Source organism: Saccostrea echinata, unplaced genomic scaffold, assembly GCF_033153115.1.
Source record: "Saccostrea echinata isolate AGI-Se365-2 ecotype Australia unplaced genomic scaffold, CSIRO_AGI_Sech_v1 ptg000046l, whole genome shotgun sequence".
Classification (NCBI taxonomy): Eukaryota; Metazoa; Mollusca; class Bivalvia; order Ostreida; family Ostreidae; genus Saccostrea; species Saccostrea echinata.
The window spans coordinates 6035001-6060565 of record NW_026889795.1 but is presented as its reverse complement, the minus strand read 5'-3'; the positions used below and the strand labels follow the sequence as shown (position 1 = coordinate 6060565).

General features: G+C 33.9%; 1 protein-coding gene across 1 annotated transcript in view; it reads right to left on the bottom strand.

Moving 5' to 3' along the window:
- Positions 1-12721, bottom strand: part of LOC133201976 (uncharacterized) — a 126319-nt gene extending 113598 nt beyond the window's left edge. The window contains exons 1-2 of the mRNA XM_061337762.1: positions 11757-12721; positions 7444-7617 (exon numbers count right to left, since the gene is read on the bottom strand). Of these exons, the coding sequence (XP_061193746.1) occupies positions 7444-7617; positions 11757-12594 (1012 nt within the window). The 5' untranslated portion in view covers positions 12595-12721. The remainder of the gene's footprint in view (positions 1-7443; positions 7618-11756) is intronic.
- Positions 12722-25565: the final 12844 nt, after the last annotated feature.

The following is a 25565-nucleotide window of genomic DNA, read 5'->3' as shown; positions in this document are numbered from 1 at the left end:
TTTTAATTCCTCAGTGAAATACCATGAAATACACCAAAGAATTAAAAAAAGTTATCATTTCTTCACACTATATAACCATGGATTTTAGTGTGTCTTCACTACTTTGCTTAAATATCTGTCCCCCATTTATCACTATTACCATGCAGACTAGTAACAAAATATCTATTTTAAACCCATATTATTACCTAAGACATTGGCTTCTCTTGGCCTTTGAAGAACATTTAAAAAGATAAGTTATTTTTCTCTCATTTTTATTCACCTATTTTTTCCAAGTCTACCTGATCATTAAAACAATGAGAGTACTTTTTGTATTATACAATAATTCTCTTATTCTATTAACCTTTCAAATACATTATTTACAGTGATTAATTATCAAAGGTGATTGGGAATAACTTCGCTCAGTAGAATACAAATTAATAGAGCCTGGGCAGGATCAGAACAATTGATCAAATGGTCCAGATGTTCAATTTCGGGTAAAAAGATACCCTTGCTTATTGAAACTTTTACTCTGTTTGCCTCTGATTTGCCCTGGAGCAGAGAAGATTTTCAAAGAAATAATGCATTTTCACTACAGATTTAATACAGCCCTACCCAAACACCTGGTCATGAAATTTACAGATTTGGAAGAGGTACCCTCATCATCATCATAAATATGCAATTAGTTGAAATTTTCAAAGAATTCACACATTTTCACTATATTATCAATAGAGCCCCCCCCCCCCCCCTTTCCCACGAGAAACACCAGTACCCTTGGGACCATAAGTTTTAAAAAAAATTTAAGAAGCAGCTTTGTTCATCATAACTATGCACTTTGTTTATCTGCTCAAAACCCAGGAGCAGAGAAGAAGATATTCAAAGAATTAATGCATTTCCACTATATTATTAATAAAGCCCCACCCTTACACTAGAACATCTGACTCAGGGGCCATGAAACTCACAATTCTGGAAGAAGTACCCTTGCTCATCATAACTATACACTTGTTTCTTTGCTTTATAACCAGCAGTAGAAACAAATATTTTGAAAGAAATTATGCATTTTCACTATATAATCAAAAGACAAAATCAACGCACTTTGAAATTTTTTTTCAAAGTGCATTAAGAGTGTTCATCATAATTTTTAACCATGTACTCACTTAACGCACTTTGAAAAAATATGTATAAAGCAAAAATTTTAGTAATAGACAACATTATTATCCCCTCGCAACATTTGAGGGGACATAGTAACGCGATTGTGTGTTAGTGTGTGTGTTAGTTTTTCCTGTGCGAAACGGAAGTGACGCAATTTGCATCGGAATTGATGTCAAATGCTGCCTTCAGTTATAGAATATGCTTTTTTTGGAAGGAATGCTCCGCTTTGCGGTGCCCTTGTTTTGTTGTATTTCTTTCTAAAAACTGATGAATTGATCAACCCTCATTGACAACGAAGAAAAGACAGGTTGAAGGTCCCTCAGCTCAACTCTTTATCATTCCTACCCAGATATATATGGACCGCTCTCTGACAAAACCGGGCTTAATGACATAAGCGTTGACGTTGAGAAAAACGTGTTTATTGTGACATCAAATTTTCACGTCTAAAATGCACATGTTCCTTTTTTCTCCCTTTTCACTTTCCGTTGTTCAGTTTTATTTTCAGAGTGAAAGTATAATGAATGTGTATTATGATCGTCGTATCATGTGTAAAATACGTTTCTTTACCATTTTAAAAATATTTTCTCAAGTTACCACTGAGGGATATTCTAATATATTACTTTGTATTTACTGTTATACCTTTGTGAATCCTACATACGCATGTATTTCGCTGACAAAGTTGAACAGCTGTTGAATGTTCACAATATACAAATATCTTTATTAAACTTTTCTTCAGTTATTTTCGCTAGTTTTAATATCCTAGTAAAATGAATAATTAAAACCCCACACTGAAACAAATAATGTGTCATAAATTTCTATTTATACGTAAACCCGCCTCTGTGAATGTAAAGTATTATGATCCACCAAACATCACAAAAGCCATCTTTATTTACATTACGTCACTAAAGCCAGACCTCAAAGTATAGCGAGTGAAGGCATAGAATGGATAACCACAGACAGAAGAATGGACGATGAATTATTAGTAAGTATAATGTTTGTTCTTTGAAAGTTTGCATATACATGAAAATTGACAATATTAGATTAGTTTGATTATTTTTTAATCTTTGTGCGTTCACGCAACATACATCAACCTGTTCTATGCAGCATTTGTTTGTTGGCGGATCGAAATTCATTTCGTTTCCGATATTTTTTCATGTATTGTATAAAACAGCAGTTCGTGTTAAGATTTTTTCCATTGTATTAATACACACATTTTATTTAAATATTCACAAATCAGCACATACTTTAAAAGCAAGTTCCAGGTTTGCAAATCAGCATACTTTAAAAGCAAGTTCCACGTTAATCAGGCCCGTAGGAAGCAATTTCAGTTTGGGGGGCACAGCCATATACTTTCAGTTGAGGGGGCACTATCAACTACCAAAAATTAATTAACAAGCAAAAAAAAAAAAAAGAAGAAAAAAAAATGGTCATCAGACGTTTTTATTGAGGGGGCACAAGCATATAGTATATAAAATTATGTTTTCTATAGTCCTCTATATATCGGCAAAATTATTGGGGGGCACGGCCCTCCGTGCCCCCCCCCCCCCCCCCCCCGGTACTTTTGTTTTAACGCCGGCGTTGCTTCTGGATTTTATGATGTATATAAAATTCCCGATTATTTCACTGAAAGAATAATATTTTTATCTAATTAATATCAAATATATCTTTACATATAATGTGTTATTCCCATTCCCGGAACCGGCACCACCCCCCCCCCCCCCCCCAAAAAAAAATGTGGAGTTAGTAATCTAATGTAGATAGTAAAGTAGCGAAAAAATAAAAAATGACCTCGGACCCTCTTCCTCTCCGGGAAAAAAGGACACTTTTTAAGATTGAAGGAGCGAGGAATAATACTTTTGAAGTATAAGAAGTGAAGGAAAGTGGTTCTACCTCTACATTCCCACCTCTGATCCACCACCTTTACGAAATAAGTTTTTCACGTTTGAAAGGGGTGTACGTTTTTGTTTGCTTCTTTTTGCTCGTCAACAACAACAAAAAAAACTTTATGGTTATGACTTTTTTTACTGGTGTGGAATCCCCTCCCCTCTGGAAAAAAATCCTGGATCCTGGCTTGATTCCGATACATAATGGTGTAAAGCCAAAAGAGGGATAGAGAGAGTAGGATACTGATATGTCACAGGCATCTGAATTTGGATGAAATGTGGATAGCATACTCAACTTCATGACTTACCCCTATCTCCGCTAGCCAAGATCATTAGCTAGCAAAGATGGACTGACCCTATCCCCGTATTAATATAATCAAAATGTAACGATCCTATATTTTTAAAAACATTCTCCGTCAAATCTGTCATTCTTATTATTCTGTACTTTTATCAAGAATTCAAAAACAAAGATATTCACACAAAAAATTGTAAGTGTCTCAAAGATGGTTGATTTGATTCTAATAGAACATATCCTGAAAAGTAACTCAACTTAAACACCATCCGAAAAGAAGGGGGAGGGGGGTTGACGATAAGTACATGTAATTTATTTACTCTTGAGGTGTCTGTGGAAGTACATTATTTAGTTTGTGATTTTATTGAAATAAGTATTTCTTATAATTGCACACATTACATGTATTTGATTTAATTTTACACAACTTCGCTCATGGAGAGATTTGACCTAAAATTGCATTGTAAGATATCAGTACCATAGAAACCGGAGAAGGGGAGGGTGCAGTAATTTACCTCTATATACTTCACAATAGAAAACAAAGCTTATTAAAAGTTTTACCCCAAAAAACTTTGCTGGTAAATACTTTACAATAGAATATAAAGTTAAGTTACAGATGTGCACCTCAAAAGTAATGTGACTTTTTTTGGTTTAGTTTGTTAACTTTTTTTCTGTTAAGCTGATCCCCCCCCCCTCCCCTTTCAACTAAAAGTGCCTCCTAGAGCCTGTGCACAACATGTTAAGTCTACTTTAATCTTATTTCATTACACTTTTAAAATAACATATTCAAAAATATATATAGCAAGTTAAATTTATGCGTGTTAGTTAATTATTAACTCGGCAAACATCATTTAAATAGAGTTCTGGTTTATTTACAGAGGCTTGGCAGTTTCAACGCTTAAAACTTCTCTCGGACACCATGTAGTATTCTACAGTGACATCACAAGAACTGACTTTCCGCTTCCATCGAGTTATACCTTGCTATGCTCTCCAAATGGGGCCTCTCTATAATCGAGACTCTGCAAAATCCAGATCTTTGGTTTCTGAATAGACGATACCCCCCCCTTTTTTTTTTTAAATTTCTTAACATGAAACTATAGTGTGTGAAGGTACAAATACTCATGGGCCAGATTCCATTATTTGAACTAGTCGTTTTATGAATACAGAACTTACATGTACAATTCATACTGATAATTGCAACGGCCAAAACAAAACAAAAAAAAATATTGGAATAAATGTATTTTATGTGGCATATTATGACGGGACAGCAGGACAAATCAGTACATGATGCAAGTTCAATGTCATACACTTTGCAGCACTGATGGTGGATTTGTTTTAATCAAAAAAACTGAAGAGACCAATTCATTAATTAGCCTGAAACAATTGTGGAGCAATTTTTTTATGTTCATTTTCAGGAAAATCAAATTAGGTCAAACTCCTAGGTCAAAGTTAAAAGTTCAAATATGTTGTTACCCAAAGAAAGGTCACAAGAAAAACGCACGTGGGACATGAAAGTCAAAGCTCCGCCCAATCAAAAGTTATGGACAAGGTTAAAGTTTTTTGCGGACAAACAGACAAACAGCCAGACAGACAGACAGACAGACAGGGCAAATATTATATACCAGAATCTTAGAATTTTTTTTAACTTGATATAATTATATCTAGCCTTATTATGATATCAAAAATTCAAGAGTTCCAGTCGAATGAGTATTGGGGCTAATGTTTTATTTTATTACTATCAAATTAATCAGTCTAGCGTATGTTCATATTGAATATGAGAGAGAGAGAGAGAGAGAGAAAGAAAGAAAGAAAGAGAGAATTTTTATGGAAGAGAAAAATCATAATTGCTCCTTTTTCCCATTGGCAAAGAAAAATGTCATGCTTTAAGTTACATATCGACCCCTTCATCCACTGAACTTATTACAGAATGGATTAAATAAAAAAGAACGAAATTATGCAATCATTTCTAAAAGTATAACATTTACGAGAATTGTCGGGAAGAAAACAACCCCTAAAATTAACAACCTAAAATTTGCAAGAGTATTGACCAAGCCGTGCACATTTTTTTTTCAAAGTGCGTTAATATGGTCGATATTAACGCACTTTGAAAAAAAAGTAAATTTTTTCAAAGTGCGTTAACGTGGTCCCAAAATTAACGCACTTTGAAAATATTTTTCAAAGTGCGTAATTTTTCAAAGTGCACTGTAACAATGCACTTCCTTTGTTATACCCAGGAGCAGACAGGAAGATTTTCAAGAAATTAATTTATTTTCACCAGTCAAGGGCATCGTGGAAACAAGTTATTTTTAAATTAATTTGTTTCAGTTATTAAATGTCATTATTTTGGGTTATCTTTCCCTGATTATGCTTTTCTTCAGTAGCTTATTCTAGTTATTGATATTTTACTATTCATTATTTTAAACCTACTGGTATCTGAAAAGCTTTATTCATGCTGTACTTGGGTTATTAAGTAGATGGAAAAGGCTCATGACAGTAAAAGTAATCTATCTTTAAGATTTAACAAGTTGAAATTCAACAAATCATAACTTATTTCAGTTATTTCAACCTTAACCAACCTCACTTTAGAACTCTTGCACAAAATATATAAGACATAGATATTATACAGTAATATATCCAAGGGTTTTAGGAAAATTAGTCTCACTGTTGGCAAAATTGGCGGAAGTTGTAAAATTGACCTCTGAAATGTTCATGAAATGGAGTTATTTTTCCCAGAAAAATATCATGATATTTTGATAAATATCATCCTATCTGCTCAGGAGATATGAAATCTGTTGAGTCTATTAAAAGAAGTACATATATTTACAACTTTCTCAACCTTACATCATCTTAAATCAGCAGCAAACTCAAAATATTGATGTTTTTTGGCAAAATTGATAGGCATTCTATGTTTTGAGAATTAACTCAGATGAGTTATTTCTTTGTTTAGTACTAAATAAGTGAAGTTACCTAAAAAAGTTATTTTAAAAAATAACTTTATTCCATCATGCCCCTGACTGTTCACTACATAAACAATAGAGTCCCCCCCCCCCTAACACCAGAACCCCTGACCCAGGGGCCATGAAATTCATAATTTCTGAGGAGGCAGCCTTGCACATCAGAACTATATACTTAGTTTATTTAATACCCAGGAGCAGAGAAGAAGATTTTCAAAGAAATAATGCACTTTCACTATATGATCTATATAGCCCCACCCTAGCACCAGAACCCCTGACCCTAGGGCCATGAATTTCACAATTTTGGTAGAGGGATCGATGCTTATTACTATCATGCCAACAGTCTGACTGCTCGATGTCCAAGAATAAAGAAGAAGATTTTTATAGATTGCATTAATAATGGTGGTTTTAGCCCGAACCCTAAGGACCCAGGGATGGGGACCATGAAATTCACAATTTTTGTTCCACTTCACCCATAGATGCTATAGGCCAATATTGGATTAAATTGGTTCAGCGGTTTCATTAAAGAAAGCGGTTTCAAATTGATCAAGTTTGGTTGAAATTGGCCCAGTGGTTCTGGAGAAGAAGATGAAAATGTGAAAAGTTTAAGACAACGACAATAACGATGACAATGACAGACAACGGACAAATTTTATTCAGAAAAGCTCACTTGAGTCTTCGGCTCAGGTGAGCTAAAAATTGATACTCAGTATTTTTATTGCTTGGGTTTATACTCCAAGGGAATGTCTGATTTAGTCAGAAACTCAACAGATTCTCTATACAGTATACTTAACAGGGATAAATGTTTTTCTTTTACAAACTGAATGGTGAAGGTCATACTTACTAAAACTTATCTAGTTTTAATTATTGTGATTTTAGTAAATAGGTCATCCTCAACAAAAACTGAATATTTTTCATTAACTAATCTTACAATTTTGATATCCTTTCTCCAAAAATGTGTTGGTAAATTAATCAGTAAGAAGTAATATCAAAACCTTTTATGATTGATAAAGATTGATGCAAAATGGGATTACTGAAAGCACTGTATAGGTCAATAAAGGTCAGTGAGAGGTCATGAGATCTGTAAATCTGGCACTTTATGAAAGGTTTATTTACATGCTGTATCTCATATTTCTAAAGAATTTTTGTCAACTGTTTTCAAAAGTAAAATTCATGCATTGTTACAAACCTTTTCTCTTGTGAATTTCTCTAAACATTTTCTCTACATCTCTAACATCATGTCCTTCATGATCCCTAGAGGTTGTGGTACATTTCTCACACAAGGTAACCTCACACGGGATACAGAACTGGGATAATGGAACCCTGGGATGTTTCTTACACTCCAGGTTCTCCAGAGGGAGGCCTATTGACAAAAAAAAAACATAATATATACAAGATATATATATATAATCTGTTTAAGCTTTTATCTCTCTTATTAACATCATACAAGGAAAAAATCATTAATTTATTAACAGTGCAGTCCATTACAAGAAAACTGTAATTATATTACAATTTTCTATAATATAGTGTAAATAAGTTATCTTCCCCAATGTATAAATAAATCTGAACCTTGATCAAATCTGTATCTAGCCAACAAAAGGGGCAATATTCTCATGCTAAATTAATAAGAAGGATTATAGTGTGTCTTAAATGAGCCTTTTTATTATATGATTGAACAATTCCTTGCTCTCTAATTTGCTGATGGAAATGATCAACGTACCAGCTAACACTGTAGAAAAAATATTTAAATATTGTTCACTTGCATGTGACCTATCAGGTGAACATAAAATTTTTTTTTTCTACATTGGACTAAAAAATAAATTGATAATTTCTAAACTGATACAATTAGTTATGGAAAGGTACTTCATCTGCACCAGACTTCCACTCATGGGAACATAGAATTTAGGCACGTAATGGGGGGGGGGGGCTCCCAATTTTTTAGAACATTAATATTTATTATTGAGTATGAAAATGTTCATTCAAACCTTGTCCCCCCAAATTTTTCAATTAAAGTATAGTTAAATCCCTCCTATGTTCATGGACCATATTTATCTCACCCACACACACATGAAATAAGATTTTGGATTCACAAGAATTCTCTTTTTTTTAATTTTGGCTTGTCAAGGAGTTGCCAATTTTTTCCTTAACCCCCCCCCCCTTTCCCCTTCAATATAGATGCTACCTGACTGATGTTTCTTCTGCACTGCATCAAAAACAGATTAAAAAATTTCAAATTAATATGGAAATAAACTGGGTATGTTTATTTTTTTTAACCCTGCTTTTCTCACTGCATTTGGCTAGGACTTCAATACATGTAAACAATTAAGAAAGATATCATGGTTAAGGTTTGCTCAAAGTCACAAAATCAAACAACAGTTCTTTAGGCTTGGTGAAAATTGTACTTCTCATGTGGCTTATAATAACCATTGTACTGTCATCAAAAACGGCATTAAAGAATCTTTTTAAAATGCACATAAAATTTTTGATTCGCAGTAAATTAATGAAGTAAAATAATACAAATTAATATAATTCGAATCAAATAGCATTCACATGACAGCTAATGCAACGTAAACTATAATGTGCATTAAAATTTTATAACAAATATTTAGGTTATTATGACGTCAATTTCAAATCACATCACCTAGCACATGTCAGACCAGACATAATACATCTGATATAATGTCACAGTGTCTATATACTCTGTATACATTTTTGGTGATTAACATAAATTTTCTTTGTTTTTTACTCAAAAACAGCAAAAGCACCTCTATCTGACATGTCTGAGAACTGACGTGTTGCATATGTGACACATCAAAATTTACATGGCATTTGAGCGAAGTATTTTAATGTGCAGTTAAAACTGATTCAAATTAAACAAATTGGCATTAAACTGTCACTGTGAACACAGTTCAAATTTAATTCGCAGTAATTTAGGTTAGTCTGTCTGAAACACAGTTCAAATTTAATTCATAGAACTTAATATATTTAATTCAAATTAAACTGTCCATGTGAACAGGGCATTCCAGAAAATAACCATGTGTCTTTTTTATTTGTCTTTGATCAGACCAAACCTGTAAACTCCTGTATTCAGATTAAGCAATATTTGGAACACTAATGCACAGACATTTCATGAAGATGATACATTATGGGTAATATACAACCACTTCTCAAACACAAACACTATATGTAATATACATGAAGAATGTCAACCCAGTACACAGTGTAGATTTACTGAACACCTGCTACAGAAATACACAACATTCCTAGACAGAGCTTTAATGTTAATATCAATATTACATTAACTATCAACTGTCAACACCAGTACAAAATTCTTTCTGTTCTGCAGAGTATTGAAGTCATTGAATTTTCCATTCATCATATCCTACACCACCCCACTTCACAACAGTATATAACCCCAGTTAAAACATTGCTGTGACGTCATGCCTTTGTTCTTGCAGTCTAAAAATTTACCTGTAGCCGTCCGATAATAATAATTAGCAGTCCAATAATATATTATCGGACGGCAGTGATAACAAAATCGGACAGTAGTTAAAAAACAACAACTAGAATGAAATCAAGGTTTAATTTGTCCAGAAACCAAAAAAAAAAGTTAGGAAGAAAAAAGTCAGGGAAAGCAAATGCGAGGAAATTATTAATAAAGTTGTTAAAAATAGCAAATCCAAGAAGAAACTGGAGTTTTAACCTTCCTCAAAAGTAACACTTTCCATTCGGTTTTTTGCAAAGCATTTTCGATACAGCACTGTGAAAAAGCCAATTTAAATCCATTTCTGATAAAGAACCAGTCTGCGAATCTCTTCATTTAACGAGGTTTGTTCGCCAATGACCGCACTTTTAAAACCCAAGATCCAATCAAAAATTTAGATAAAAATCCGCATTTTTACTTTAAATGCATTTTGAAGATATCATCCAACACTGTGTCTGTATCAATGTCAAACGCACTTAATAAAAAAGAATATTCCAAATCATAAAAAAAAATCCTTCATCAATTGACCACTGTCCATAGTTCCTGCTAAGCCAAACGACTGCCATTGAATGAATGAAACAAAAGAGTTCACTCACTGATTTTACTGTCTAAAGAAAAAAAAAACTTTCTCTTTTCTTTTGTCTACTTATTAGATGGTTTCAGGTAGAAAACTATCGATGCCTGAACTTCTATTGTGTAATTATCGGACTCCTCCAGGTAACTTTTGGACATTTAAATAGCAATGTTTTAAGTAAGATATATGCCGAATACTGTTCTATATGTAAAATTATCAGACTGTTTTCGGCCCTAACGGGCCTCAAACAGTCTGATAATTTTACATATAGAACAGTATTCGGCATATATCCATTACGTAGCTTCTATTTTTCTTACTTTAGTTGTCACCTGTATAAAGTTAACCCACTGTAACCCCCAGCTTTTATTGCTTACTTTAGTTGTAACCTACTGTAACCCCCAGCTTCTATTACTTACTTAAGTTGTAACCCACTGTAACCCCCAGCTTCTATTACTTACTTTTAGCTGTAACGTGTAAAAAGTTAACCCACTGTAAACCCCCCCCCCCCCCCCCCCCCCCGAGCTAGGCCAGCTTCTATTTCTTACTTTAGTTGTAACCTGTATAAAGTTAACCCACTGTAACCCCTAGTTTCTATTACTTACTTAAGTTGTAACCTAGCTGTATAAAGTTAACCTACTGTGATTTAATGTCAATTCACACCAAAGAGAAGACAACAAACTGAGTGATAATCATAAAGCAGTCATAGTAGAACTCTATATATCATACACAAAGCACACAATCTGTACATGTTATGTCAAGTTTGGTCTAACTGCCACAGGGTGTCAGGCTTAAAGCATTTCTAAACCAAATATTCAGTGAAATAAATTACTTATTAATCACAAGACTAAGTATTTTATTTACACAAAGGTTTAACATTTCAATTTAAACATCATCATCTTAGAACAGATTTATCCAACGAAAAATATTATATATCCAGTCAGAGTAGCACTTTATATACACATGTTTAAATATACAGAATCTGTATCAAGTGTGATTTTTATTTTTTACTGATAGACTTGTATCAAATACACAGTCTCTCAAAGTGTTCCTAGACCGATTAAGTTGAACATGATGGATACAAAACAAGCCTAATTAATTGATAGCATCTTCTCAAAACAATCACGAAGCATTTAAAATTCATGTATGCTAGGACTAATCTTAATCTTTTAAAGTCATTCTTATATATCATACAAGAAATTGTAACTAATTAAATGTAATATATTTATATTTTAAAAAAACAATGACTATACCTATTCATTAATAAATTGTATGAACTTAAAAAATGACTACAGTTATTAACAGCTTTTATTTACAGTTAAAATAATTCACTATGTGAAATATTCAACAGACTACCCCAATAATTAATTAACAATTTTTTATCATATTGTAGACATGTGATATTGTGAAACAAAACACAAAACATACTATAATAATACATATTTACCAATCAGAGAATCTCCATCTACCACTCTGTATATGTTGACTGTGTTGTTGTACCGTGACCCTACCCACAGTAGTTGTGTGGTATCATCATAACTCAGGCCCCATGGTTCGTCTATCCCGTGTGGTGATGTCTGTATCTGTGTCAGGAAGTTACTGTCCCTGTCTAACATCTGTACTGACTTGGTGTAATAATCACACACCAGGATGTGTGACAGCGCGTCAGTACAGATTCCTAGTGGTACTAGTATTGATCCTGATGGATGTCGTCTGTAGGAGAAGCGATGACTTCCACCACGATCTGTCACCACTACAGCATCACGGCCAAAGTCAGACACAATAACATCTCCATTGCGGTTCTCTGTGATGTAGTCAGGTCTACTATACAGTCTCTGACCTGTGTTGTTGTTGTACTGTATGGTCTGGATGTGTTCTCCTGTGGAGTTATACCGCACTACCTTGCCTTCTCTACGTGTATCAGTATTAAACATCGCGACCAGCAGGTCTCCAGTGGAGGGGGAGCTGTAGACACACCGTGGTCTCCATGGCGCTGTGTACTTTATTAATGTAGTCTTTACTGTGTTCTCTGTAGACAGTTTGTTGATGTTACCATGACTGTCTATATAAATTAAATCACCGTCATTGTTCACAGTGTGTCCTCCACTATAACCACTACGTATATCTGTCAGATGATGTAGTTTATCACCTGCTGTGTTTGTCAAGATGAGATTGTTATAGTAATCACTGATCCAGACCCGGTCTGAGGATACACGGGAGATGTGATTACACTCACTAACACCTGTCACTGTGACAGATTTCTGTAACACAAATCTATACATCATTGACAGCAGACATTTATTTCATCTTTATCCTGTGGTTTTATAACAGAATCCCGTGTTGATTTCCTCAGTCAGGGAGATTTCTCTGTAAATTACAACATTGTACTAGAATTATCTTCATCAATAATAGGTCTCTGTTCATAATGTAGGCATATAACAATGTCTTAGTTTTAATAACATAAAGAATTAAATTAAATTAAGACACAGATACACATAAATACCTTTACACTGAGTACTGGATCCTTTATAAGTTTCTGTCTAGCAGGGTCCAACTATTCACCATAAGTCTGACAAAAAATAATCAATATTAATAGATTAAAACATTTTTGAAAACTGATGGTTTTGAATTCTTATAGGTTACATGTATAATATGAATTCATTTGAAATATTAAACATCAGCTATTTCCAGTAGAATGTATCAACTTTATAATTTACACAGCATACTTCAACAGGATAAACCATGTTTTCTTTATAAAGTTACAAGACTGTGCAGTATGTTAATGTAGATTTTTGTGATGATGTGCCACATATAAATAGGTATGATCTACAGTGTGTTGTGACACAGTAATATAAAACAATGGAGAAATGTTTACCGCACTGATTTCTTGTATCTGGTAACAACTGCTTCTATTCATCTAGTTTCTGTGTTCTGGGGAAAGAAAATAAAGAATATTATTACTTACCATTCTCACAAAACATACATCTTTTAAGCTTATTTTATTTAAATAAAAGAAAACAGTTACTGTGCCTTCATTTTGAAATTACAAAATTCGATTAATAGCTTTTTTCTTGATTGTTTGGTTATAGTCATTTTTAAAAAAACATGTCAATTATGTACTGCAAATGTACATCTACAAATGTAGTACAAGTATTTATTACATTTTCAACAGTGAAATACTGTAATTTATTTGCTGAATAAAAATTGATATTTGTCACAGTTTGAAAGAGTATCAGAAGTGTGGCAAAAGTCTCCATTTCCTTCCCTTAATTCACAAAGAGTGTAAAAAAAAAACTCCCTGACCTGTTATAAGATAGAGAGAGTAAATAAACTATCCTGACAGAGACTAAAACTGCCAAAGTTTCTCCAAATATGTGTTGAAATCCATGTTTACAATATTTTTCAATTTCAAATTCCCTAAGCTATGACATCTCAACTGCTCAGCTAAACCGCAGTCTATGACACTTTGTAACAAAAAGATAGAGGTAAAGGGAAAAATCAAAGACAAGAGGTCCATGGGCCACATCGCTCACCTGAGCACTTTGGCTAGGAAAAAGCAGAATTCAGTTCAATATTGAGAAGTTTAAATACATAAGTGGCCCCAACCTCCCCCCCCCCTTTTCAAGGGAGGGGATTAATTTGAACGAACTTAAATCTACACCTAACTGATGGTGCTTCCATATTTCTTTGACTAATCATGGATTTAGAAGATTTTAAAAGATTTTTTCCCCATAAGCTTCATCTTCTGTTATGGCACCACCCCTACCCCCGGGGATCATGTTTTGAACTAACTTAAATCTAAACTACCTGAGGATGTTTCTATATAAATACAGTACAAGTCGTTTTTTATCATACCGGTTTTATATCATACTTCTTTTTTTATCATAGATATTTGAAACACAAAACCATTTCTTAATAATTCATTATAAATTTTGTCTGTTATTATCATAGGTAAAAGTTTACACTTCGCTTACTACAATAGAAAATTATCGTCCGTAATATTTTTTTCACACCTTTTCACTCTTGGGACAATCAACAAAACAAAAGATAACACCTATCTACACCTGTGGTTCATGCACTGTCCCTTGTCTATACACAACGGCTTGATTGGGGAGATTAGTCACACTTCAGTGCACTTACCTGAGTGATTGATACGAAGTTTGTTTATTTTACAAAGTAGATTACATAACAACACAAAACCATTCGCAATCTTATTTTCTTCTTTTGTTAAAATCCTGAATTGTACATTGATAATAAATGTGTTTTACCAAATGTGTTGAAACTAAATTTTGTGTCAATTAACCCAGTGACCTATGTACTAACGTTAGTATATATTGGTCCCTGATTAACCCAAGCTTTCTTACGCTTGTTGCCTGATCAATGTTCATAATTAATTACATTTATAAAACTGCCCCATTAATTAAGGAGTGATTTTTTTATGTCTACTTTAGTTGAATAAAAGAAATGAATAAAAAAATGAAATATTGGTAGTTTGAAATTGATCATATATTTAAAACTGAAAGTAGATCAAAATGAAAATAAACAAGATGGATGCCAAGAGATCTAGAAGACAGGTCGAAGTTCTTTTAGTTCTAGAGAGTTTGAAGAGTATTAAGCTTTATTTAAGTGAATTTATTGATTACAAAAAGTTAAAACAGTAAGTAAATATTGAGAAATGATTTTCAAAAAAACTACAAAAAATTGAAATTACATGTAACATAACATGTATAATATAAATACATCCAATAATTTATACAAACGTCATTTCATGTCAGACGTCTGACATGAATTTCAGCTGACTATGGTTATTATAAAAGTCGCTTATTATAAAGTTTTGGCCTGACAAATAAACTATGATAATAAACAAATTGTACTGTATGATCAATCATGGCTATGCTGTTCTTGAGAAGAAAACTTTAAATGATTTTTCCTATATACTATTAAATTCATTCCTTATAATTTAATTTTCCATCATTAAATTCAGAAAATAAGACAATTTCTCCTTCAAAAATGTCTTTGAATTGTGCATATTTCAAATGTAACGTCAAGCAGATTAATACATTTTTTACAGAAGTCGTTGTGACGTAGGCAACACAGGTTATACGATATAGATTAATTTTTTATCCAATCAGATGACGCGTTACAAACGAAATTAAATTATATAAATATGATCAATCATGGCTTGCTGTTCTTGAGAAGAAAATTTTAAATGCTTTTTCCTATATATTCCTATGTATACTTTTGATCCCCTGTTGTGGCCCCTCCCTACCCCCAGGGATCATTAATTGAACACATTTGAATCTACATTACCTGAGGATGCTTCCTTAAGATATGGCCAACATGGCGTCGCTGTTCTTCTCAATGAGTAGAAAATTTTTAAAGATTTTTCCTATGTATTCCTATGCATAACTTTGATCCGCAGTTGGGGCCACTTCCTACCTCATGGGGTCATGATTTGAACAAATTTGAGTCTACACAACATGAGGATGCTTCTATATGGATATGGCTAATCTTGGCTTTGCTGTTCTTGAATAAAAGATTTTTAAATTTTTTTCCTATGTAAAACTTTGATCACTCATTGTGACCCAACCCTATCCCCGGGGGTCATGATTTGTACAAACTTGAATTTACACTACTTGAAAATGCTCCCATAAAAAAATGACCGAGCAAGGATTTACTGTTCTTCTTCAGAAGATTTTTAAAGATTTTTTCCTGTGTACTCCTATGTAAAACTTTGATCCCCCAATGTGGCCCCATCTTACCTCCGGGGGTCATGATTTAATCTAATTTGAATCTACACTACCTAAGGATGCTTTCAAATAAGTTTCATATTTTCTGGCCCTGTGGTTCTTGAGAGGAAGATTTTTGAAAAATGCAAATAAAATTTTCACTAGTTCTTAATTATCTCCCCTGGAAGAAGGCATGATCCTTCATATGAAAAAAATGAATTCCCTTTACCCAAGGATACTTTGTGGCAAGTTTGGTTGAAATTAGCCCAGTGGTTCTTCAGAAGAAGTCGAAAATGTGTAAAGTTTACAGACAGCTAGACAGACGGACGCCGAACAAAATGTGATCAGAAAAGCTTAATTGAGCTCAGGTGAGCCAACAAGAGGCCCAAGGGCTTAATGGTCACCTGAGTAAAATACAACAATTTAGAAGATCAATAGAGTATAAAATAAACTGATAGATGAATCTTTGTTGCCCAAAAGCAAGAGAATTAGGATAATCAGGATCAATGAAATAATAAGTCTAGTATTCAGTAACAACTCATGAATTAATTTCTAATCTGTCCCCAATTTATCGCTATCACCATGCAGACTATTAACAAGCTATTAGTGCTTCTGTACTATTTTTTACCCAATATTGTAACTTCTCACATTGGCTTCTCCTGGTCTTTGAAGAACATTAAATAAGATATTTTTTTTCTCATTTTTATTTATCTATTATTTACAAGTCTACCTGATCATTAAAACTACGAATGTAATTTTTGAATTATACAATAAATTTTTTTTGCATAATTCTCTTATTCTATTACCTTTTCAAATACATTTACAGTTATTAATTATCAAAAGTGAAAGGCAAAGGGGAATAACTCTTCTCAGTAGAACACAAATTAATAGAACCCTGGCCAGGCCCAGAACACGAACAAATTGTCCAGATGTTCAAAAATCTGGTAAAAATACCCTTGCTTATTAAAGGGGCTGGGACACAGATTTAAAGCTCATATTTTCTAAAATTTTCTAAATAATATCATGACTTATATATTGCTAAAGCATTTCAAACCGAAATATATTAAATGCGTGTTTAGAAACTTCTCTTATCTGGAAGTTATCAAAACTATACGAATTTCGGGACGCGTCTGATTGACACATATCCTTGCACTTTTACAAAGTAAACTTTATCCATAATACTTATGAAAAGTAGAAATTTTGTTGTGGATTAATGAAAATATGAAAACTATAATCCAGAAAATTCAGAGTAGAAATGAGAGAAAGCAAAACTAAGTCACCAGTATTGTCAGTCTGTGCTCAGTGATGTGTGCAGACTAAACAAATTGAACACGCCAGGTAAAACGTAAACATTAACAATAACAGAGCTTGTGCCCCGTTTACAAACACAGGTGTTTGACATGATGTTATGAAGAATGTCTTTGTCATTGATTTTTTTGAATATTCATGCTTGTTCAAATCACTAAACTGAAATTATTATTTGAATGAAAATACACAATTAAAATTGCAAACAATGCAACTGTGTCCAGGCCCCTCTAAAACTTTTACTAAGTGTTTGCCTTCGATATGCCAAGGAGCAGAGAAGATTTTCAATGAAATAATGCATTTTCACTACAGATTCCCCTACCCTTACACCAAAACCCATGACCCAGGGTCATGAATTCACAACTTTGGAAGAGGTACCTTCATCATCATAACTATGCACTTAGTTGAAGATTCTGAAGAATCAACACATTTTCACTATATTATCAATAGCCCCCCCCCCCCCCCCCCCCCCCCCCCGCGAGAAACACCAAAACCCCTGACCCTGGGACCACAAGTAATACTAAGGAGCAGACAGGATTATTTAACAGAATTAATGCATTTACACTATTTTATCAATAGAGCCCCACCCTTACACCAGGCCATGAAACTCAGGATTCTGATTCTGGAAGAAACACTCTTTCTCTCATAACTACACTTTTAGTTTCTTTGTGTTTTAACCAGGAGCAGAAAAGAATATTTTGAAAGAAATTATGCTTTTTCACTATACAATCAATAAAGCCCCTCCCCCTCCTTTCATCAGAACCCCCAACCCTGGGGCCAAAAATTTCACAATTATGGAAGAGACATTCTTGCTTATCATAACCATACACTTAGTTTGTTTAAATAATACCCAGGAGCATAGAAGATTTTTAAAGAATTAATGCATATTCACTATATAATCATTAGAGCCCCGCTCTAACACCAGAGCTCCTGACCCAGGGGCCATGAAATTCACATTTTTGGAAGAGGCACCTTTGCTCATAATAACTATGTATTTAGTTAGTTTAATACCCAGGAGAAGACAAGATGGTTTTCAAAGAAATAATGCACTTTCACTATATGATTTATATAGCCCCGCCCTAGCACCAAAAATCCTGACCCTGGGGCCATGAAATTCACAATCTTGGTAGAGGGCTCAATGCTTTTTACAATCATGCCAACAGTTTGACTGCTTGATGTCCAGGAGTAAAAAAGAAGATTTTTAAAGATTGCATTAATTTTGGTGGTTTTAGCCCCCCCCCCCTTCAGGCCCAACGGGGGCAAGGACCACGAAATTCACACTTTTGTTCCCCTTCACCCATAGATGCTATATGCAAAAACTGGTTGAAATTGGTTTAGCGGTTCCAGAGAAGAAGTTGAAAATGTTCAAATGTTATCTCATGACGGATGACAAAAATGGATAGCAATAGGTCACCTGAGTCACTCAGGTGACCTAAAAATGTAATAAACAGAAAATTCAATATTTTGTAGTTGCATATGGAGTTTACGTCACTTGTGGGACGGTTTTTTTTTTTATATTTTCCCTCATACTTCACACTCATGAAAATATAAAAAAAATCCTGTCCAACTCATGGAATATCTTCCATATCCAACTACAAAACATTCAATATCCTCTATTTACTTAAATTTTATAGTTTTTAGACTTTTGCATGTAAAAGAGATATGAAAACCTGTAATGGGATGATTCTTTCCTCTTCTTGACAATTGGATAGCACATCCTGAGAAATCTGTCAAAATAAATTAAGATTAATAACCTTATATATATAAATAATGGGCCCTTGAGCTTGTAAACACCATAGGTGTAAAGGTACAAATAATGCTATTTAAGAGTATGTTCTGATATATATATATATATATAAAATTATACAAGTACAGTATATATTAATGCTTACATAAGGGTCAAGCAATATATATGTACCCATGTGAGTATCAACAAGGACATAGTTTCATAAACTTCCATATCTGAACAAAAAATATACCCAAAGAGTATGAATGCCCCACCCAATGATACATTGTAATGCAAAACGAAACAAGAGGCGTATGATCCACCATGCTCACCTGAGCCACATTAGCTCTGCTGTTCCCCTGGGGCCAAAATTGAAACAATCTTGAATCTGCACTATCTCACAAATGAATGCTAATAATAGAAATAAGATTTTTTAAAAATTTCCCTATATATTCAGATGTAAAACTTTGAGCACGTATTGTGGACCTGTCCTACCCCCAGGGATCATGATTTGTACAAACTTCAATCTACACTACCTGAGGATGCTTCAATATAAACAAGAGATATTTGTGAAACACCTATGCCCCCTTCCCCCACACAAGTTCCAATTTTTTTAAGTCGAAGGGGCATAACTCTGTCAAAAAATGCTCGATCATACCCAAAACAGAACTTGACCTAGATATTCTTATGATAAATCTGTATACCAAATTTCATTTCAGTATGTGCAACCTCTGCGAAGAAAATGAACGGAAACTGTAAATAATTGGAATCTAAGTCCAAGGCACATAACTCTGTCAAAAATGGCTCAATTGTACCCAAAACAGAACGTGACCTAGATATTCTTATGATAAATCTGTATACCAAATTTCGTTTCACTATGTGCAACCTCTGCAAAGAAAATGAATGGAAACTGCAAATAATTGGAATTTTTCTAACTCAAAGGGGCATAACTCGGTCAAAAATTGCTTGATCGTAATCAAAACAGATCATGACCTAGATATCCTTATGATAAATCTGTATACCAAATTTCATTACAGTATGTGCAAACTCTGCGAAGAAAATGAACGGAAACTGTTGATGGACCGACAGACAGACAGACAGACAGACCGACCGACCAACAGACAGACAGCAGCAAAGCAATATGCCCTCCCATAATAATGTCCAGTCAATGCTTTGCTGTGAAAGTTATGGGTCTTTTGGGTGAGACCTTAAAAACCAAGGCCACGCAGTGTTGGCACGATGAAGATCCCTCACTGCTTAATGGTCCCGAGTGCGTAGTAAAGTTTTAAATTTGAAGCCCTTCACCAGTATATGCTGACATCTCAGTATGAGTGAAAAATTCTCAAAGGGACATAAACAACATACAATCAATCAAACGATCCTATATAAAACATGAACCCTACACTATGGCCCTATCCTAACCACCCCCACCCCATCCCCCTTCAATACCCCGACCATTATCTATACAAAATTGATTCTGCACTTCCTGGAGATGTTTGCATTTTAATACATCATAGCCAAAGCTGTTCTGGTGAAGAAGATCTTTATAAAGATTCTTTCCTACATATTCCCATCTAAAACTTTGATCTCCTATGTGACCCCATCCTATCCCTGGGGGCTATGATATGAATAACCTTGAAACTGCACTACCTGAAAGCTTTTAAAGATTTTACCTTTGTAAAACTTCGTTATTTCAATGTGAAACTTTGATCTCCTATTATGACCACATCCTACACACAGGGGGCCATAATTTGAATGAAGTGAACAAATGTCAGTAAGCTCTCATATAAGTTTCATCTTCTCTGTTCTTAGTGGTTCCTTAAAATATACACGATTTTACTACCCAATTTCACAAATTCTTAAATATCTCCATTTGAGAGAGAATGTGGCTCTTCATTTGAACAAACTTGAATCCTTTTACCAAAGAATATTTTGTGGCAAGTTTAGTTGAGATTTGCCAAGCTGTTCTGGAGAAGTTAAAGATGTTAAAACTTAACAAATGAACAGACAGATAGAAAGACAGACAAACGCCTGTAAAAAGAACAAGAGGTCCATGGGCCACATCGCTCACCTGAGTAACTTTGGTTATGCCGTTCTTTACCAGATTTCCCTCTTGTAATACCTACTGTGGCCCCGCCCTACCCCCGGGGATCATGATTTGAACAATTTAGAATCTACACTACCCCAGGATGCTTCCACATAAGTTTCAGCTTTTCTGGCTCAGTGGTTCTTGAGAAGAAGATTTTTAAAGATTATTCCTATATATTTCAATGTAAAACTTGGATTCCCTATTGTGGCCCCGCCCTACCCCCGGGGGTCATGATTTGAACAATTTAAAATCTACACTAACCCAGGATGCTTCCACATAAGTTTCAGCTTTTCTGGCTCAGTGGTTCTTGAGAAGATTTTTTAAGATTTTTCTTATATATTTCAATGTAAAACTTGGATTCCTTATTGTGGCCCAGCCCTACCCCTGGGGGTCATGATTTGAACAATTTAGAATCTACACTTCCCCAGGATGCTTCCACATAAGTTTCAGCTTTTCTGGCCCAGTGGTTCTTGAGAAGATTTTTAAAGATTTTCCCTATATATTTCAATGTAAATCTTGGATTCCCTATTGTGGCCCCGCCCTACCCCCGGGGGTCATGATTTTTATAATTTAGAATCTACACTACCCCAGGATGCTTCCACATAAGTTTCAGCTGTTTAGGCCCAGTGGTTCCTTAGAAGAAAATTTTTTAATGACCCTACCCTATTTTTGTCTTTTCTTGATTATCTCCCCTTGTAAGGGGACTTGGCCCTTTATTTTAACAATTTAAACTCCCTTTTACCCAAGGATACTTTGTACCGAGTTTGGTAAAAATTGGCCCAGTGGTTCTTGAGAAGAAGTTGAAAATGTGAAAAGTTTACAGATGGACGGACGGACGGACGACGGACAACGGGTGATCAGAAAAGCTCACTAGAGCTTTCAGCTCAGGTGAGCTAAAAAGTGATCAGAAAAGCTCAATTGAGCCTTCAGCCCAGGTAAGCTCAAAAATAAAGTTCAAGGTCATCGGGAAGGTAAAGGTTAATGAATTTGAAAAGTTGAATTGCAATCACAAATGTATATCAGTGTATGAAGTTATGTTGACAGACTTGCTCGAAATTAGGAATGGTGAGGTCAAGGTCATAGGGAAGATTAAGGTCAGAAAATAATGGTACAATTGAATTCATCTCGCCAATAAGTATCTATGATTGAAGTTTGTTTTAAAAATCTTAAAGAGTTAAGGTCAAGGTCATGGGAAAGTAAAGATCATAAGGAAATTCAAGGTAAGACATTCTGGCACAATTGAATTGCTCTCACAAATAAGTATGTGTTTTTATTATTTGATCAAAATATTTTGAAAACTTCAGTTAAGGATCATAGGAAGCTCAAGGTCAGAAAATTATGGCACAGCTAAATTGCCACCAATTTGTAACAATATATATGTAGTTTGATAAAATATTTGTTTCTCTGAAAGTGAGCTAAACACATAAAGAGGAAAGAGATCAGAGGGAAGATCAAAGTCAGAAAATTATGCCTGAGTTGCAATTATATCGATCATTTTATGAATTTTGATAAAAATATCTTGAACATTCTTTGCAACCGGGCTGAATGCAAAGTGACATGAATTGACAGAAGGACAATAGACAGACATGACAAACAGTATATGCCCCAGCCATATTCATGATGGAGCATAAAAGTGTGTCTAAATTAGATCTTAACTCATATAAAGAAATTATATAAACCTGTGCAATGTTGATACCCTCTTCTTTTCCAAAGTTGTACTTTACATCATGTGGAATCTGTCAAAAATAATTTAGTGACACAATTTTTTTAAAATACTTTTGAACTTAGTACACAAAAACATGCAGTGTTTACATGAAGGGTTTTTTTTTTCTAAAATACATAATGTTTTCCTTTTTTTCTTATCTACTCCTTCAAAGAGCCCTTGTAATGCATCTCCACTTCATCCAAAGAATAATGATTTACACAAATTTGAATTAAAACTGTACACAAGCAGGGTTCGAAATTCACTATATACAACTCGCAAAACGCGAGTTAGAATTCCCAAATTGCGAGTTAAAAATTAGGTAACTCGCAAAAACTTGCGAGTTGATTTTTTTTTGCATTGAAACTGTAGCAAAATTATATAATATGACAGAACACAATGCTTTTGATTTAAATCAGTCATTTAAATAAAAGCCACACTGTAGTCGTATTTTGTGCATTGTACAGTAGTTACTTTTTCTTTAAGTTACATGTATTTAATTTATATTAGTTTAACTTTATATACTTTTTCCTTAAGTTACATGTATTTAATTTATATTAATTTAACTTTATATGAAAATTGCGAGTAGTCTTATAAAATTGCGAGTTCACTTTCTTGGTACTCGCAATTATTTGCGAGTTGTAATTTTAGGGAGTTTCTAACCCTGACAAGGAAAATTTTATAATTACATGTTTTTAATAACATAAAGTATCACTTTTAGAAAGATTTTTATATATTTTATTTGTCCCCCTTTACATGCTACAAAGCTTAAAGAATTGACATCCCCTTCCTTTCCTCCTTTTTTCTGGTATGATTCTTCATTGTACAATGTCGTTCACACATAAATTGAACAATTATAGTCTTGCACTCTTGAGCATGTTGAGAAAGAGATTTCTCTCTCATTCAGAATGTAAAACATTTCTGATCAAACTAAAAGCCTATCTCTGGCCTCATTTCTGTCTCTTGGCAGATTTCAGTGTGAAACTTAATTTGTACCCCTTTTGTGGTTCCATTCTTGCCCAAGAATCAAGAGAAAATTAAAAAACAACACACTATTTTCACAAATTCTTAATTACCTCCTCTTAGAAACAAACCTGATCCTTCATTTGCACAAGTTCAAATCCAAATTACCCAGAGATGCTTTGTGGCAACACTCCTTCAATATGTTTCTCTATAGTGGCAACACTCCTTCAATATATTTCTCTAGAGAGAAAAAGAGAACAACAATGGATGAAAATATATAGCTCTAACAATTTTAACATTATATTACTGTATATTCAAAATGAAAGTTAGAAACCTGTAGATTAGTGATTTCATCATTTTCTTCATAGTTATACAGCACATTCAGGGAAATCTGTCCATTGAAATAAACTCAGTACATTTATATAACTACCTGTATTTCTTAGAGCTTCAATAAGGTACAAGTAAGTATTGAATGGTATGTTTGGAATTATATTCATGTATATGTACGGTTTTATGAAATATGCCTGTAGATAATTATCTTAACGAGCTCTTCAAACTAAAATACATTTCTTAATCAATTTTTCCAAACAATCATTAGGAAATCTACAAACCTGTTATGATGGTAATTACCGGTATCTTCTTTAACACATTGTACATCACATCCGTAGAAACTGTCAAAATTAACAAACAAATTAACAAATACAAGCTAATTCAGAGAATTTGTGTCCCCCGCTTAAGGAAAAAAGAAGAGCATGCGCAGTTTGGGGGGGGGGGGGGGGTCACAATGCCCCATGTATTTGTAGAATTATTAATTGTATACATGTATATTGAAGCAAATTTTTAAAAAAAGCCAATATGGACATAAAGATTTGATTGTTTATTCTTTAATATGTGTATAGAAGATTCTTTTTAATGTACTATATACAGAATATTTATTACACTGTAATAATGATTTTATGAGTTTGTACACGCCATACATCGTAACTTTTTTTCATTTCACATGTTGAATAGTAAAAAAAAAAAAAAAAAACCATTACAAAAAAAAAAGAGAGAATCACCCGGGGATTGAACCCAAGCCTCTCGCTTGATAAGCGAGCAACATACCACTAGACCACTGAGGCACTTGATTATACAACATATTAAATCAAAGTACTGAAGGTACTGATGGGAGTTGATTTTAAGGACGATTTCAATTAAAATTTTGTGTTTTTAACCTTGTTTACAACTTTTCAAATAATGTGCAACATTATTGCTTCTTAATTTGGTATGCGAGTATCAAAAGACTTAAAAAAAAAATGTCACGAATTTATGGAGTCAAATAAGTAAGGCTTGTTTTGATTTGACCATAACTTTTGAATGATATGCCAAAACGTGTAAGACTTCTTCATTGCTCTAAATTTTTCAGTAGTTTAAGGTATTTTCCTTACCAAAAATTTGTTTAAAAGTGCCAAAGCGACTTTTTTGCATCAGAATGTGATTGATTCCGCTCATATAATCTTTGAATAAATGATTTTTAAGTGTACGTTTGAATTTACATATAGAGAAATGGTGTACGTTTTGCTAGTTTGCATAGGCGCCATATTGTTTTCAATATGGCAGATTTTTGTTCAGTGCATTATAAAAGAAAACAAGAGGCCCATGGGCCACATCGCTCACCTGAGTAACTTTGGCCATGCTGTTCATTACCAGACTCCCCCCTTGTAATACCTATTGTGGCCCCACCCTCCCCCCAGGGGCTATGA